The sequence below is a fragment of the Urocampus carinirostris genome, chromosome 2, assembly GCF_059441175.1.
Source record: "Urocampus carinirostris isolate Australia breed hairy pipefish chromosome 2, RoL_Ucar_1.0, whole genome shotgun sequence".
Classification (NCBI taxonomy): Eukaryota; Metazoa; Chordata; class Actinopteri; order Syngnathiformes; family Syngnathidae; genus Urocampus; species Urocampus carinirostris.
Genome location: NC_142350.1, coordinates 39,997,563 through 40,016,215, shown reverse-complemented (window position 1 = coordinate 40,016,215; position 18,653 = coordinate 39,997,563). Strand labels below are relative to the sequence as shown.

The 18,653-nt window shown below is 37.0% G+C and overlaps 1 protein-coding gene across 1 annotated transcript in view; it reads left to right on the top strand.

The window, feature by feature from the left end:
• The window catches only part of LOC148371847 (nuclear factor of activated T-cells, cytoplasmic 1-like), a 101,654-nt gene that overhangs the window by 40,783 nt on the left and 42,218 nt on the right, over nucleotides 1-18,653 (top strand). Inside the window, exons 7-8 of the mRNA XM_088327952.1 lie at nucleotides 4,344-4,399; nucleotides 9,022-9,154. Of these exons, the coding sequence (XP_088184078.1) occupies nucleotides 4,344-4,399; nucleotides 9,022-9,154 (189 nt within the window). The remainder of the gene's footprint in view (nucleotides 1-4,343; nucleotides 4,400-9,021; nucleotides 9,155-18,653) is intronic.

Below are 18,653 nucleotides of genomic sequence, written 5' to 3'. Positions count from 1 at the left end.
GCACAGTTATATTTCATTCAAATGTGTTGAGTCTGGCTACCTGAGGCAAGTCTAAACATCAGACAGATTGCTCCAAGTATTGTACTTTTCACAGTGTCTAGACTGCCATTTGTCTTCATACAAACTCACCTTGAATGCTGTTGGCACCCATTTTTGGCACTGTCTCAGAATAAGGTCAGCTACCACCCTTGCTTTGGGATACACTTAAAAGGAAGCGTAAGCATTGTGCGAACTTTGTCACGTTTCTGTCTTTCAAGTCATAGTTTCCAACTCATACAATGGAAGAAAAATAGATTTTGCATATTTTATTAGTTGCCCAAGTGCATAGCTATGGTTGGTAAAAAAAAAATGTTTTTACAGTTCTTTAATAAAAGAAACAATATATATATATACGTATATATATCTTAACACATTTCTGCTCTTGTGGCTTTTTAAAATTATGACTCAAAGTTGTTTGTTCCCTTTTATATTAGCATAGAACACAGATATTACCTCTAAAACTCGGAACCGTCCAAAATTTTGAATGTGCTATGACCAAAAATGCTGGTGGATAAAAATTGGAAATTCTCAGTATTTATTTGTGTGCGTTACTACACTATGTACTACTGTTTTGTGCAATGATTGACTAACATTGTATGCAAAGGGAATTGAACACGAATCATGGTGGCGAGAGCACTGAATCCTCACGGCCAGACCATCACTGATATAGGTAATAAGTGATAAGGCATTCGCTTTTATCTTACGTTATTGTTACTCACGGTACCAGAGACAAATATTAGAGAATTAAAAAAATGGAACGTCCTTAAGAAATATACAATCAAACACATAGTCCGATTCTTTATCACATACAGCAAAGAGTTATTTCTCTCATCGTGCAGTTCTGCGTTTATTTATATACTTCAGGACGACTTCCTGTTTTCTCCATTCTTGTTTCTTTCTGGCACATATATAAAAATAGTGTGATATGAGATAAATTCAAATGCCTTTGCGTATGTCATCAGTATCAGTGGTGGTTTAGTGGTTATGTTGGGGTGCTCTCACCTCCGCTATCCTGGTTAGTTGCATACAATGTTATAGTACAGTCAAGTCAAGTCATTTTTATTTGTATAGCCCTTAATCACAGAGAGTCTCAAAGCTCTTCACAGATTATTACACTATATTACACAGACTATTTTTCAGCCGACGGGAAGAGTAGGTTATTCATATGCTATGGAGTAGAAGTGAGTTTTTAGCTTAGACTTAAACATTTCCACTGAGGTTGCAGATCGGATCTCAGGGGGAAGAGCATTCCACAGCACCGGTGCCCGGATGGAGAACGCTCTCGAACCAGCAGAACACTTCTTTGTTCTTGGGATCACCAGAAGACCGGCACTCTCAGATCGTAGGCTTCGGACCGGGACATAGGGGGAAATCAGATCTGAAAGATAAGAGGGAGCAAGTCCATGTACAATTTTGATAACCCATATATTTTGACTGATCCATCATTGCACTAATATATATATATATATATATATATATATATATATATATATATATATATATATATATATATATATATATATATATATATATATATATATATATATATATATATATTGTAAGTGTATAAAAAAAGCGGTTATACTCGAATACATTTGGTAGCACTTACTGTAGTTTTAATTCCATGCGCCTTATAGTCCAGTGCACCTTATATATGAAAACATGACAAAAGACTATTTTCAAACATTTTTATCCAACATGATTGGTTAAGTACCATCACAAAAAAGTGAATCTCTATTATAAGTTGAATTATGTGATAAGTGTTTGTGGTGCTTCTGTCAAGATCTTCTAGCAATTCATGGGTCATTTCATGGTACTGTATGTGTTCTCCCAACCATATAAAATGTTTAGACGTTACTCTAAAAAGAGTTAGTAATGCAGTTGTCTAACATATTTACAATGAAAAGCAAAATATGATGATGCTGTGGCTGCATTTTGCGGGGGTGAAGTCAGCTTGAAGGAAGCGTGGTCAGAAACAAAAACCTTTTGCAGATGTTTTGGGGGAAAAGAGATGGTTGGAAATTTGTGTAGTTATCAGTAGAAAGACACTCAATTTGCAGTTTCTGTCTTCAGCCAAGGTCAGTCTTTCAGCATGGTAGAACTACACAGGACCTTTAGTAAATATCACAGAATTACTCTTAAAATATGACCTATGTTTAAGGGGTTGTGTTCAGGATGACTTACATAAAGTTGGATTTACAACAGGTACCTTTGGATTTCACCACAATGGACCCTTATTGACATCGCCTTTCCTTTTTTCGCAGCCATTGGTTAAGCCTGATTCCTAGTAAAAGACCCCCTAAGTTGTCCAATTTACTTGCCGGATGCAACTCTGAACCTGGTTTAACTATACTTTCTTAGTGCCTATGTAATGTAAAAAACACATTGAGCTATTTTCACATTTCCCAGAAGTACTTGGATATTTCAAATGGGACACACTCAGCATAGAAGCACGCAATGCTACATTGCCGGGCAGTAACACCTAATGCTTTGGCTGATAAAGTGTAATAGTATTCTGATACCACATTTGACTTTGTGATATAATGCATGGTGTAGGATGAATACAGATCTGTGACCGCGTGAATTCTGTGTGTCCTAACAAGTCAATGCTTATGTAAAATAGAGATGTAAATTTCAAGAACCTACTCGGAGTGGTGTGGAAGCAAATTGCAGAAAAGTTAAATAGTACAGCAGACGGTGTTCTTTTTTCAGAAAGGGTTCGACACACCGGAAGTCAGGTAGCGAGGCAACAAATATAGTCCCAAGATTCAGGCGGGAGATCAGTGTTCCAGTAATCCCAACCAGCGAAGGCAACAGTCCAAGAGTTCGTCTGGCGGCACTCGAGATGTAGATTTGTTTCGGTACATTGGAAACAAGAGTGCTTGAGACGTGACATGGTATACAACAAACTAGCAAAAAAAACAAAGGAGATTAAGTACTAATAAAGGGAAGAAATACATTGGGATGAGTGCCAACCGTCATTAAGGGGAAATTAGCACCCATTAGTGAGTGACCAAATAAGGTAAGGTAAGCAAGAGAAAGCAAAGAAAGAGAACATAGAAAGGACAACTCAGAGTTCAGGATCGTGAAAGCAAATTTAGAATGTGGTCAACGAAAATTGCCAATACAGAACCTTGAAAGATATTTGGTGTGGTGTTGCACAAGATTAAAGTTAAAAGACCGCAGAATGTTGCTATGTGTGTTTTAATTTCTCTTGTGATGATGTGGGTATTTCTATGTTGTTGGTTTGCCACTCATTGTGATGAACAATATTATATCATTTGTCTTTTTTGGTCTAGTCCTTGTGATTATATCTATGTTTTCTGTACATTCATTGTCATTTTTATGTATGATGACAATGTGGATCTACGAGTTTAGGGGTTTCCAACGTGGTGCCCACAGGGACTAGGAAGCCCCCTAAGAACACCTAAGTAGCCCGCGGACAGGTTCTGAAAACAGCTCACCAGTGATGGGTCATTGCGATTTTCTTTTTAATTTGTTTTTTAACTGGTATGTTTGTTTAGTGGTTAACTTAATTCTAACAATTACAACTTGGTGATGACTCATAAAGATGAAAATTATCTTTCCAGTTTTCACATTGCTTTTTTGGTTTTATTATGCAACAAACATCACATTACAAAACCAACAAATCATCAAAAAGAACAAAGTGATGACTGGAAGCATTGGCAAATAAGAGACCTGTCCCCTAAATGATGAACTTCTTTACATGAATCTTTTTGAGTCCTTATCTATCATTATTTTCCTTTTACATCATTATAACATTCATTTGTTTGTCAATTCAAGATATTTTTTAATGTATTAGCAACTCTCAAAATTGAAGTTGAAATATAACTTGTGTTGTTTAGCCACTTTTATTTTCTAGTTATGCAGTTACTATGACTATAATGTGGCTTGTAAATATCAGTTACAACTGATCAAAACACAACCCTTCATCTATTTAATGTATATATTGCACTGCCCTAGCGAGATTTACTATATGACACATTACATCGTTTTAAAGACCTTTCTCTGCCATTAAATATTTGTTTCAAACTGTTCTTTAATGTGTACTAGGTTATTTTCATGCATCCAGGGTCCGAATTTCACTGATGTCAGAATTTACCCCTTCATCTTGAAATATCCAGGCTATAAATTACGGTTAAACATAAGGTATAAAATCACAACATCATCATGCATCACACTTCAATAATCTTCTGTCTGGGGAATGTGCTATCAAAGTGCATTATTAACTGTGTTCACAGTGCTTTTATTGAATATTTTTACAACGTTTTGTTCTTTCGTAGATGGTCACCATCTGTGGGAGACGGAAGCCAAAGTTGACAAGGACTCCGTCAAATCAGTAAGTGCCCTCAAGATTCTACTGTTCCCTCTTTCTGTATCCTTTACAGACACTTTCTTAATATCCAAATGTCTCCATCTGATATGTCCTGCTTTATGATGTAACTTTTGCGAAGGCATTGCCACATCATCACTGATGATTAGAGCATGCAATACTAAATGGAATTTTCATTGTCTGCTCTGACACATGGTAAACACGGGCAAACATATCGCTTGCGCATCAATGATTCACGGGCCATTTTAATGATATTATAAACATGTACCTGCAAGCACTCATTCACAACATATCATTTTGTTTGCAGTACACCATTTTTTGGAGCCCAACCTCGTCTGTGTTGGGGCTGTAGGGCTTACCTTCTGTGTGCAAATAAATTAAACTTCAACCAAATTTTCAGACAGTGATTCATTGCATGATGGTGTGGAACATATTCATTATAAACAGTGTGGCTATAAACATATTGAATAAATGTGGCTGCTGTTTTAAGTTACTAATACTCAAATTCACACTTTCCTGTGAGGGCCACATACCTTTTCCCTTCTCCGATGAATGGCCGGGGTCAGTGTGTAACAGAAAAAGGGTGGCGATTGCAGGATTGCCTGAATCTAAAGAATGTTTTGTTTTCCAGATAGTCACAATCAAATAACCCTTCTCGACTCTGAACAGAATACAAGTCAGAAAATAAATAATTACACTATGAATTAAACAAACAATAACCAAATAACCCTCTTTGAATTCTTCACAGAAAAAATTCAGAAAATAAGTAATAACACTATTTAAGCGATAAATAATAACCTTTGCGTTCTTTGTTGGGCAAGGAAAAAAAGTTCACGACAAAATGCGCTTTGGTGGTGGTTCTGGGGGGTGGACCAAATGTGGAGGCGGCCCATATGTGGCCCGTGCTCAATATTTTGGGCTGCACTGCTCTATTTTGTTATACTTGGTTCAAAAATACCCGCAAACAGTGTTAAACATCAACCGATCTAATCAAAAAGCTCTTCAGAAAGCAGAATGTGTTATTCATTACATTAGAATAACAATTTCATAATAATGCAATAGATTAATAACTATGAATAAAGAAAAAACAAATCGAAAACATTACGGTGGTAAAAAGTGTACAAATCAATACTAATCTATGCTTTCCTGCTTTAGAAAAAAAAATGAGAGCTTGCTTCACCATTATGTCGCAAAAGATCAATTTTATCTTAGTTTCTGGGTTTGTTCAAAACCACACTTATTTTTTAGACACAATGACCCAGTTTGGGGTTGTTGTTTGTTTTACAAAGTAACACACTTTTTGGGTTAGTTTGAAATAAATTGACCTTATTTTGTTTGGCAACTTAGAAAGAAAAAAAGCCACAGATATTGCTAAGCTCTTCTTAGTTCCCTTCCACATACATGGCCGATCTGTACCTAGCCATGTTTCCTTCCCCTTCACAATCTTTGTGTGTTCATGTATATGACTATCTGTGGGGAAAATGAATGTAAAAGCAACAACTCCTTTTTGAAGAAAATGATCTGATTTACCTGAATTTTAAATTTTCTTTTCTTTAAAAAAAACGATCCAATTGAATAAAAATTGTTTTTATTTTCTGTTATTTCTAATGAGGTATTACATGTCTTATTTAATACTCTAATATAGTTTTTTTACAAAATTATTTATGTCACAGGACGCCAAAATAAACTATATTGTTTTGTTTATAAATGCTTTTTTATTTGCCATTCTTATGTTAAATTCTCGCTTCAATTAAAGTATTTGCAATGCCCATTTCATGTCATATTTGTGTAGAGCCGAGCTTCTCTGTTATGGAGCACCGATCCAGTCATATGTATTCATAAATCTATCAATAAAAAACCCATAATGGTATATCCATCCATTATCTGCATTGCTTATCCTCAGTAGGGTTGCAGGGGTGCTGGAGCCCATCCCAGCTATCTTCTGGCAGTGGGCAGGGGACACCCTGAACTGGTTGCCAGCCAGTCAGAGGGAACACAGGGACAGACAATTTGCTCGCTCACTCACACCTAGGGTCAATTTGGACTGGCCAATTAACCTAACATGCATGTTTTTGGAATGTGGGAGGAAACCGGAGTGCCCGCCGGAGGAAACCGACGCAAGCACGGGGAGAACATGCAAACTCAACACAGGAGGTTCGATCTCATGACCTCAGAACTGTGCCGCACACGCGCTAAGCACTGTTCCACAGTGCTGCCCATAATAGTATATGATAAATAAATAAATACATAAAGCAATAATGTAATACCTAAATATATGACATTAACTAAATGTATCTATTTATTTATGCATGTTGTCCTGTATTTTGTTGTGTATTTTATCACAATGCTATTCAAATAAGCACGCAGGTCAAACTGGCTTAGATTGGACCCAATTGGTTGATTAAGAAGTGCACTGATTAACCGCAATGCCTTTCAGCCAATAGGTGAAAAGTTCGGCTAGTCTGACCTGCCTTCTAATTTGAATAACACGTTGTTGTGACAAAATACAAAACGAAATACAAAACAAAATACATAAGAAAATACATGTTCTCCTTCTGAATCGTCTGGCCAACACCAGAATGTATTATTACGTTAACCACAGCAAGTTCAAATCAAATCAAATTTATTTGTAAAGCACTTTTAAGGCAAAAAATTGCCACTCAAAGTGCTGTATAAAACATTCAACATACAACAAGACATTAAATCCCCACTAATATAATTTCTGCTTAAAACAGATTATTTCACAAGAGGCCGTTTTTCTCAAAAGTTTTCATGGATAAGAGTATTTTCAAGAAGCTCAGCAGAGTTTAACTGTTGTTTACTTAGCAATGGTAAAAGCTAGAAACATCCTTTTTTCTTATGAAATATGAAGGGTAAATCTTTCTTTTGATATGCTATATGCCTATATAACTTCAGAACAGTAGGCCTTCTAAAATGAGTCAAAATGGCAAAGATATATGTTGGCACCCACACTTTCCATTTGAGAGAAACGTCTGACATTGAATGAGTTAACCAGCGACTCCCTTTAATAGCAGTGTGTCAATTTGTTAAATTGTAAAATGTCTGAGATCAAGCATGGACACACAAAACGAGTAAATGTATTTAGTTTTAATTGCAGAAAGACATGAAGTCATATAATGCAAAGAACGGACTGCTAAAAAAACAAGAGAAGCAGTAGTTTTTGAGACTGATAAAATGCAAATACCACAGTAGGAAGAGAAAGCAGGAGAGCGCTGGAATTCCTTTCTTATGTCACTGACTTAACGCAGTCCAGACGGTCAACCCACATTTACTTTTATTGGTTTTGGAAGTGTGCTAACTTTCACTGCGAGAAAAGGTGAGGGAAAGCCTGGCAAATGCACACATGTGCACGCTCTTTTTACACCTGCATATTTTTCTTGCAATCATCTGGACTGCAGTCCCCCGTCCCACCCAGCGTTTTTGTTCACAGCTATGTCCTATGTAAACTTGCTCTCCGTCACTGTGGATGGTTCTGTCTTGTTTAGATGCCAACCAATCGGCAGCCAAGAAATTAGACACACTTAGACACAATTATTTTTTATTTTACTGTGCTATGTCAAAATAAGACTTGAAAAATACTTCATTCAGGCCTGCATTGTTGTTCAGAAAGGACAGAATAACAAATAAGTCCTCTACCCTACTTTGCTCATGATGTTAAGGCCGTTTACTCGGGGGCTTTTGGAGCTAGGGCCTGGGTGGGGTTGGGCTAAATATGGTTTTCCAGAAAAATGTCCAGATTAAAAAAATTCCATTGTTTTAAAATATAACTTCTAAATTACCTACAGAAAATATGATCCCAAATGAACAACATTAACCTAAGGACCACCAGAGCTAAGGTCAGGGTGGGGTTGGGCTAAATATGGTTTTCCATTAAACGTTCGGAAAAAAAAGACATTCCACTGTTTCCGTATAGCATTTTTTAAATTCACTACACAAAATAAGATCGAAATTGATAAAAACGTTAAACCTGGGGAGCAAGAGCTAGCTTCTGGGTGTAGTTCGGCCAAACCCAGTATATACAGTGTCTTGCGAAACTATTTGGCCCCCTTGAACTTTGTGACCTTTTGCCACATTTCAGATTTCAAACATAAAGATATAAAACTGTAATTTCTTGTGAAGCATCAACAATAAGTGGGACACAATCATGAATTGGAACACACTTTATTGGATATTTAAAACACATTTTCAGTTGCTTGACAGAATACGACATAATCTAGTGGTACAAACTGTCCCTTTATCTTACTAAAATGGATCTTGTGAGGGCCACATACCTTTTCCCTTCTCCGATGAATGGCCGGGGTCAGTGTGTAACAGAAAAAGAAAAAAAAATGCATCAAACTATCATCCAGAGGGCTCTATAGTTAGTTTGAGACCCTTGTGTTAAGGGGGATAAAGATAGAGACCTGGTGTTTTCTTCAGACACAAACATGGGTACTGGACCAACTTTCTGGGCTCCCAAACACTGTTTTATATATATATATATATATATATATATATATATATATATATATATATATATATATATATATATATATATATATATATATATATATATTTGTTTTGCTGTCCGTCTCAAAGGGGTGAATCAAATCTTACTTCTGTTTCAGAATACACTTTTCGTTGAGATCCCACCATACAGGAACCAGAGAATAACCAACCCACTGCACGTGAATTTCTACGTGTGCAATGGAAAAAGGAAGAGGAGCCAGTACCAGAACTTTACTTACCTCCCCCCAAACGGTAATCATCATTTGATCATTTTCTTTGCACTTTATTGCTCTATGATTTACACTACCATTCAAAAGTGTGGGGTTCCTTAGAAATGTCCTTATTTTTAAAGGATAAGCACTGTTTTTGAATGATTATGACAGCAAAGTAAACAGAAATACACCCTAGACATTGCCAACATGGTAAAGAGTATTTTAGCTGCAAATGTCTACTTCTAAATGCAATATATACATAGATGTGTGGATGCCCATTTACAGCAACCAGTACTACAGTGCCCTAATACTACATTTTTCGAATTACATTAGAAGGCAGACAGAGTATTAGCAAAGCTCAGTGTACAATGATGTTAGCACAGCTTTAGGGTGTTAGAGAAGCTAACCCACCTTCCTTTGTGCTAGTCCAGTATCTGGAGCATCACATGTGTGGGTGTGATTCAACTTTCAGTATGGCCAGAAAAGGAAAGCTTTCATTTGAAACTCGAAAATATATTCTTGTTCTATGAAATTAAATTGCGAAGAAACTAAATACAGTGAAGAAAATACATATTTGAACAACCTGTTATTTTGATATTTCTCCCACTTAGAAATCATGAAGAGATCTAAAATGTTTGTACGTGCCAGTCCACTGTGAGAGAGAAAAACTAAAAATCCAGAAATCACAATGCATGACTGTTTAACAATTTATTTGTGTAATACAGCTGCAAACAAGTTTTTGAACACCTGTGTATCATCTCAAATTTAGACCCTGAAATACTTATTAGTTCGCCCAACCTCCTTCCCTTAGTGAAGAAAATAAGTATTTGAACAGGGTGTTCAAATACTTATTTTCTTTTTTGTATGTCCTACAACAGTGTGTACTACTAATTTCAGAGAACATCACAAAGAGGCTCTAACTATAAAAGTAATTGACCAGATGGCAAGAACTTTGGTGTCCCTATCCTGATAAATAGACATCTTACAGGTCTTCACTTAGCAGCTTAATGAATAATACCCACAAAACACCAGTGTCAACATCTAAAGTGAAAAGGTGACTCCAAAATACGGGTCTTCAAGGCAGAGTGGCTAAGAAAAAGCCATATTTAAGACTGGCCAACAAAAGGAAGAGATTCATAAGGGCAGAGGAACAGATATTGGACAACTCATATAATGAATAAAAGTGTTCTCTAGGTGACCCCAAACTTTTGAACAGTAGTATATATTTTGATGTCAACACAATTTTTACATTACGGCCAGGAAGCGCACCGTGAGTGCGTGAGGTGTGTTTATTCAATATTTTGAGTACGTTCCCCAGCGATGAGGTGTACTTACTGAGTGACAGAGCCTTGGAGCAGTGTTGATGTAGACAAGTCAATCCCCCAGCGCCTTCATTCTCGCAACCCTGTGTCACACAATACTTGCCTGGTTCACTGAAACACCTACCAATGTGCACACATGCTCCCACACATGCTCTTACACATGCTGCTCTGTACACTACTGTTCGTGTAGCGACCTGAAAGCTCAGTGAGGCTTCTTTTGGTGTTCATCAATGGCCTTCACGTTGGAATTTAAAGAATGGATCGGCGAGATTGTAAAAAGGTGTTCGCTTAGCTTTGCACTTCATGTTCGCGTGCGTATGAAACAAATAACGGCTTATTACGGACATATTAATGTTTTTTACATTGCTTAGAAGAATTGCATATTTCCATTTTTTTCCTAAACAAAGGAATAAAATATGACTCATCCGTGACAGAGCTTAATTTTGACATCCATGCACTTAGTGAGAGGAATTGAAACTGACATACATACTCTACACAGGCAGCTGAAATCCACATTGGAGCCCCTATAACTGTGAAGCATATGTGCTAAATAGTCACCCACCTTGCTGCTATGTAAAAAAAAGCTTTCAAAATGGTATATCGATTTCTGGTAACTGCTAATTTCGAGATTAGATGAGATGATCCTACAAAGATCTCACGATCTCTTGGACGTGGCTGGGGCTTTTTACCATGATTATGAGCCCAAACACACAACCAGTGCAGCGAAGGGGTGACTTCGTCATAAGCATTTCAAAGTCCTAGAGTGGCCTAGCCAGTTTTCAGGACTCAACCCCACTGAAAATCTTTGGAAGGAGTTGAAATTCCATGTTTGCCAACGACAGCCCCAAGGCATCACTGCTTTAGAGGAGATCTGCGTGAAGGAATGGGCCAAAATATCAGCAACAGTGTGTGAAAAGCTTGTGAAGAGTGATGGAAAACGTTTGGCTTCTATCATTGCAAACAAAGGGTACATAACAAACTATTTATTATGATTTGATAGTCGAACCCATGTGGGGGAGGCAGTAACTGGAGGCAGGGCCTCAAAACAAGGGATTGCTTTTAATCACAAAACTAGGACCCAAATTACAATTGAACAAGAAGGCACAAAGCAAATGGCATGTCCAAACATAAAAAGCAAACCCGACAAAGTCTAAATCGGAAACAAAGACGGCAACTAGAAATGATACACGCAGAGTGTGAAGTAACACATAAAACCAGGATCAAACAAACCTGACGTGCTGGTGGAGACGAAATGACATAAAAACTAAAAAAAACACACAGAGTTTCATTGACAAAAATGTCCTTTTTAATGGTTCAGGATGACTGGACACAGGTGTATGATAATTGAACACACCTGACCCCAGTTCATAACACCAGTTGGGGTTCTCTGGTTGTTAGAGGTATGCCAGACCCTAGTCATAATGATTGGATGAACTTTAAGTATACTTATTTTATTTTATTATTTGCAAATCAACTATTCAAAAATCAAACAATTTGATTTTATGTTTTTCCCCACATTCTGTCTCTCACAGTTTAGATTTACCCATGCTGAACAATTACAGGCCTCTCAAATATTTTCAAGTGGGAGATCTTGCACAAATAATGGTTGACTTAATACTTATATGCCCCACTCAATGTTCCCTCTAATTTTCCACGGGTCTGAGTGTTCACACAAAGTCGGTGAGTAAAGCTTGAAACTACAGTGAGCAACCATAATCCCAAGTGTGGCAAGATAATTAATTATCAAACATGTCCAAAATTTGACATCAAGTTACATTTTGCTGAGTTTCCGGCAATGCAAAATTTAGTTTCTCTTTTGAATGAATTGACTCATGTACTATTGCAAAGGTTGTACGGCCTACAAACGTCGTTTGTTCTTACAATTCTTTCACAAGATATCCAATTCTTTTTATTTCCTGAATATTTTGTCGCATAATATTAACATTTTTGGGGGCTTATTTAGTCGGTGGTAAGATACAGAACTGTACTTAATCACATTTTTTAGTGGAAGTACAATGTTGGCAACAAGATTCACTTGATATAATTGGAAATTATTTGAATGCAACACAAACTTTGTATTCTTTTTTTCTGTGTTTTTTTCTACTTTTTAAAAAAAAAATTCCTTTAAAAAAAAATCCTTTTTTTTCTTTTTGTTCTCTATTTACTTTGTTTCCTACATTTCTTTCTTTTCTTTTTTTCTGGCTTTTTTTTCTAAAATTTTTCCTTCTTTTTCTCTTCCTTTTGTTTCTTTTTTTCTCAGCTTTTCACTACGTTTTCATTTTGGTATTTTTTTCTTTTTTGTTCTATTCCCCCCTTCCTTTAAGTCATTTTGTGCATAATTGTACTTAATATTTGGTCATGTTGGGATTAAAGAAGCAAAAACAACCTGAAGAGCCGTTTAGGACCCGAAAAAGCCGGTTCCTTTTAGTGAGCCGAGCCGAAGAAGCCGGTTCGCGACATACTCTACTAACTTTATTCAACTTCGTTTGCCTTCATAACACCGCATTTAGGACACAACGTCAGGGGAATCCGTGTATTTTTACCTTCATGCACTGTAACTTTGACTTAAGTCGCTTCTTAATTAGTCATTTTGAGCCCTCATTTTTGTGCGCTGGCTAGATTTTCTTGTGCGCCGAGAATGTCCGAGCAGTGCGCAATTTGCGCACGCGCGGAGCTTAGGGGGAACACTGGCCCCACTGTATATATTTTTTACAGTCTTGCGTGCTTGTTTAGCGTGGTCATAGCCCTTCACAAGTAACTGTTTCTGAGCCTGTTAGTCCTACTTTCAAGGGACCAGTAGCCCCTACCAGAGGGGCAACAGGTCAAAGAGTTTGTGACCGGGAAGAGAAGAGTCCTTAATTTTGTTGTTGGCTCTGTTGCTGTTAACGGATTAACAAGGTAACATTTCATAGAATAACAATGTATAACATTTTTTCCATGTAGTTGTTCATTTATTGAACATGCTTAAACATGCTTGTATTTTGAAAACTAAGATTAAGCATCAGGAATAAGCTAATTGTGTTAATTGTTGAAGGAGCTCCCAAGAATTCTTAAATCAAAACTGTGAATGCACATTTAGAAAGCACAAGGCTTTCTCATCTGAAGTTTTAAGTGACACAACCACACGTTAATACACATTGGTCAGTTACGTTCTTATTGGGTGGTCACAACATTTCCGTCCGTCACCATGGAAGTTAAGCTAAAGGGGGGAAAAGGAGGTTAGAGTTTCCTCCTAAGTGACAAGGCCATTGTGGTGCTCTAACTTCTCAGAGTGCACCGCAGCCAACCACAATTCCACGGCAATTGGCCCACTGAATTTCAATGGGACCAACAATGAAGAAACGTGGCGGCCACATGACACTGACAAGTTGGCAACTAGAAATTAGAGGAAAAGTGTTTTATCTATAAAATTATGGATAAAAACGCTCCATATATACACAAACATATTGCTGAATGACAAAAAGTTTGATTGTCTACATGGCACCAGTTTAAACTAAAAATAGGGATATTCTCTTTTCAGACAATACAATATCAAACGCCAATTCTTAAGTAGTCACCGGGACCGATCCCATAATAGTAAATTCTACGGGGCGGGTCTGTATCATATTAGCCTCATCATCTCAATTGCAGAGGTGGCCGATTTAAATTCCAGGAGAAATTAAAAATCAGAGAAATAATTAAATGCCTCTAGTTTCCTGCCCCAGAGTAGAATCAAATAGTCTTTATTGTCATTGACAATTATGTAATGAAATTTTTTTGCAATTAAATCAGACATGGCACTCCAGGATAAACAAGATAAACACATAATAAATACTAACAAAAACCACAATATTTACAAGGTAGTTCTTGGTGACTGACCTATTTTGTAAGTCCAATTTTCTTCTGTGATAATGCAACAAAACAATAACATAATTTTTTTCAAAAGAGCGGGCAAGATAGAATATTTTTCACGGTTTGTTTAGGGTCATGATGGGCCTGGGAAGGAAACAGTTTCTGAGCCTGGAAAATTGTGTTTTTGTGTTAAAATTAATTTCATCTTACTTGTTTTTACTTTGAGGTGACAGGTACGTATATGTCATAGTATCAGTATCTAAAATTGATATCAATGACTATTCAGGAGTTGATTATTTATTAGCGTTTCTTTTACAAAATTACATAGAACCCGTTGATAATCGCCTATAAAAAGTGACACAAAGAAATACAAACAAATCCAAGCAAAGTATTTTCCACAAAAGCTCAACTAAATGAATAGCCAATGTGTTTTCTTTAAATTTCGATTTTGACTTTCTCATTCCAAACTGCCAATACTGCTTTTGGTTTCTGTGAGTGGCGGACCAAAGTGTGGGTAAACAGGACCGAGGATGCAAAGGATCCCCAAAAAGTTGTTATTCAATAAAGAAAATCAGTGTACAGACAAACAGAAGTCATTAAAAAACAAAAAAAGAAAATACAGAAAGGAATAAAGTATCCAATTACCAAACAGACCTGGTGCAAATTATGTACTTCGGCACAACAAAAATTGTGGGGAAATAAGCAGACATAAACCGAAACGGCACAATTACCAGACAAGAACAAAAACTGAAACATACAAAATAACAAGACAAACTACAAACCTGGACAATCCACACAAGATCAAGAGACCTGATAGGCGAATGCCAGGTAGGGGTACAGCAATAAAAACGTCGACCTGATTGAAAAAGACAAGACAAACCTCCAGAAACCTCACTAAATACAGCAACATGCAGGGACACTGATTAGGACAGTTAACAGTTGTCTTTTATTCAGGCAGGGTTCAGAAAATAAGGTAGTGAGGCAACAATCGTGGTCCAAGATGCAGGTGAGGGTTGTTGTTCTAGTAAACCAAACAATCCTATAGTTTGTCCCACAGTATTTATTATCCGGAAAGGCAGGGAAGGGTTCGGTACACTGGATCGACAAAAAGGATGAGACAAGAATGCTTGAGATGTGACACGGAAGTCATCAAAGTAGCACACAGCCAAGGAGACAAAGTGTTTAAATAGAGACAAGGGAGAGTTGTGAAAGGAAGGGAATAAAGACAAGCAACCCCAGCTGTGAGAAGGCTACAGGGTAAGGTTAAGAAAGATAGAAGAGAGAAATGGAAGAGAGTGAGTTCGACGGATAGAAAAAAAAACTTGATGAAATGAAATGGAAAAGTGAGAGCAGGATTGTGACAAAATGACAGAACATAACAAGTTTTGGACACCAATACTTTTTAAGAAAGGCTGGTACCAGCATATACCAGTACTTTGGTATCGGCACGTACCCTTACCTACCAAAAAGCACTCTGGTGAAGAGACACTGGTTTTGGATCACACTCAAATTCACCTGGGATTGGCCCGATCTTTATCTTTTGACCCCTTGTAAGAACAAGACGATTAATACTTTTCTTTTTAATCTAAGCCGTAAAGACTTTTTCTCAGTGGCTTTTAACAATTCAGATATTGTATTTAGTACACTGACTTGGACAGTGATATTCCCTTTTTATTGGCTTTAATCGGCCGGGTGTTGCCAGGGTATCGTGCACTTTGTTTTATAATACAACTTCTAATAAAATGTGATACAAAAAATTATCAGCCGATGAATTTATACCTACTGGAGATAAGACATATTTTGGACAAGGCTCTAAGACAAACGTTGAGGAGAGCCATATTTGGAGACCCATAATTGCTTTGATTTATAAGTGGGTAATTGGGCCAGTTCATTGCAGGCAAACTGTGGCCATATTTAGTCTATCCATATTGTGGACTGCTCTGCCTCAAAGAAAACCAGTTGTTTCACATCCCGAATCATTTTTGCTAAGTGGAAATACAAGTCTAATTAAAAAATGCTCGCTTTTGCTGCCAAGTTAACCACTAGTGGAGTGAAGACCACACAGGCAGGGCAAATGAGTGTAAATAGCTCTTTGGTGTTGAAGCCAAGGAGCCCGTCAACAACAAGTAATTTGCCTGTAGTGTTATTGCAGTATGAGAAATGAATATCAAATAGCATTTTGATGGCATTTTACGTTAATATTACAAAAACATTGAAAAGCATTTAGAGTAAACTTGCAGTAGCGTCATAATCTAAAATAGAATAGTTCTTTCAATGTGACAGCAAAAATTTAAATTATCCTGCAAATGTCGAGAGTTTAGTTGTACGGAGTGTTGTGTTATCTAGGCGATACTTTGAATTTGCGTATCGATCCAAACCAAGTAAATACAGGGTGGTATGGAACAATAACAATGCAATATTGATACTCTTTGTTAGGAAATGGCATAAGCCTTGAATAATTGACATAACCCCCAAATGCCCCTTGAGTTATTTTACAATTATGACGAACAGAACTGAAATATACTAAGCACTAAAAATGTTTGAGTTTCTTTTTTTAAATAAATAATTACATTGCGGGCCACACAGCAGCGCAGTGGTTAGAGCATGCACGGCACAGTTCTGAGGTCATGGGTTTAAATCGTGCTACAAACCTTCCTGTGCGGGTTTTGCATGTTCTCCCCGTGCTTGAGTGGGTTTCCTCCGGGCACTCCAGTTTCTTCCTACATTCCAAAAACATGCATGTCAGGTTAATTGTCCCTAGGTGTGAATGAATGAGTGAGATGTCTGTTTCTGTGTTCCCTGCCTATTACCTAAAGATAGCTGGGATGGAAACTGGAGTGCCGGGAGGAAACCCACGCAAGCACGGGAAGAACACGCGCTAACCACCGCGCGCCGTGTTGCCCTTATATATATATATATATATATATATATATATATATATATATATATATATATATATATATATATATATATATATAAAACATTGTAACACATTTTTAAAAATCTATTTTTTATTCATACTTTGCATAATGTTACATTATATTATTGGAGTATATAGATAAAACAATAAAAATGAGTCGTTTGGGGGTAAAACGAGCCGGCTCTTTTTAGCGAGCCATGCTGAAAGAGTCGGTTCTCTAAAAAGAGACAAAATTCCCATCACAAATTACAACTAGTACAAAAAACAAGAGTCAAACCCCTAAAATAGGCAACATAACAAAATAAAAGTAATTTATAACAACAAAAAACAGAAAAAAAGTGTAATTCGGGTCTTTGCTACAATGAAGAAGCCCTTTTGGTTCTGTTGCCATAGTGATAGGGTATTTACAGTTGTTTGTTTCATCACAGTAACATGCTTACGTTGTTGGTTGCAGCTCGTTGCTCTCTTTAAAGTGAGCTTTTTTTCCATGTATTTATTTAAATTCATGGGTTTGCCACAGTAGCGAACACATTTTAAGATTCACGCAGTGCCTCATGTTTACCTCTGTCATTTTTACTTCAGGTAGGGATGGGTGGATCAATCCCACAGCTCTTTCAGGCTTTTGTTTCCATCTCCTTTGCTTGACAGGCAGGATGCAGCAGGCTAGTGACCAGGTAGGAGAAAGGCCTAAAAATGTGCCTGTTTGAGAGTACCAGAGGGCGCTATCTGCGTGGAGAAGCGACGCTCTGAGGTGGTGTGTCAGCTAACTATCCATCCCAAAACAATAGTATCAATCCGATCCAAGTACTTGCTAAGTATTGATAATAACGATATTTGGATCAATCCGCCCACCCTTAGTGTCGCCTACAAAGGAAATAACGAACGCAGCGGCCACTTTTGAGGTTGAGCTTAAGAGGACACCCACATATTTTCTCACTTTCATGCCTTCCTTTGCGAAAGGGACTCTTCCGTTCTGTCGGCCCACTTGAAGCACATTTGTGGTCAATGACGTCATTAACAAGAGAATGTTTCTAACTCTATAAAAAGACAAAAGCTACTCTTTAAATAGATTTGTTTAAACGAGCGGCAGAATAAAACAAACACCTGAGCAGCACATATGCCCGTGAAACTACCTTAATTTTCCATTGTGGCCGTGTTGTCATGTTATTCTTTGCACAAACGTGAACGTCACCCATTTTAGTTGACTGCGTTATAAAGCTCATGAAAAAAAAGTATTCCATTTAATGTTATACTTTTGGACCTAATGCATGCTCATACACCTTTTGAATGAATACTTAGTATTGTCCACAATCATATTTTCACTATTATGTACAATACAAATAAAATATAAATAACTATAACTTAACAAAAATGAATCATATTAATTGTAAAAAAAAATAATAACTAATAACTGTCCTCTTGTAATGGAAAGTAAAATAAAGGCATTAAACGATTGATATGCCATG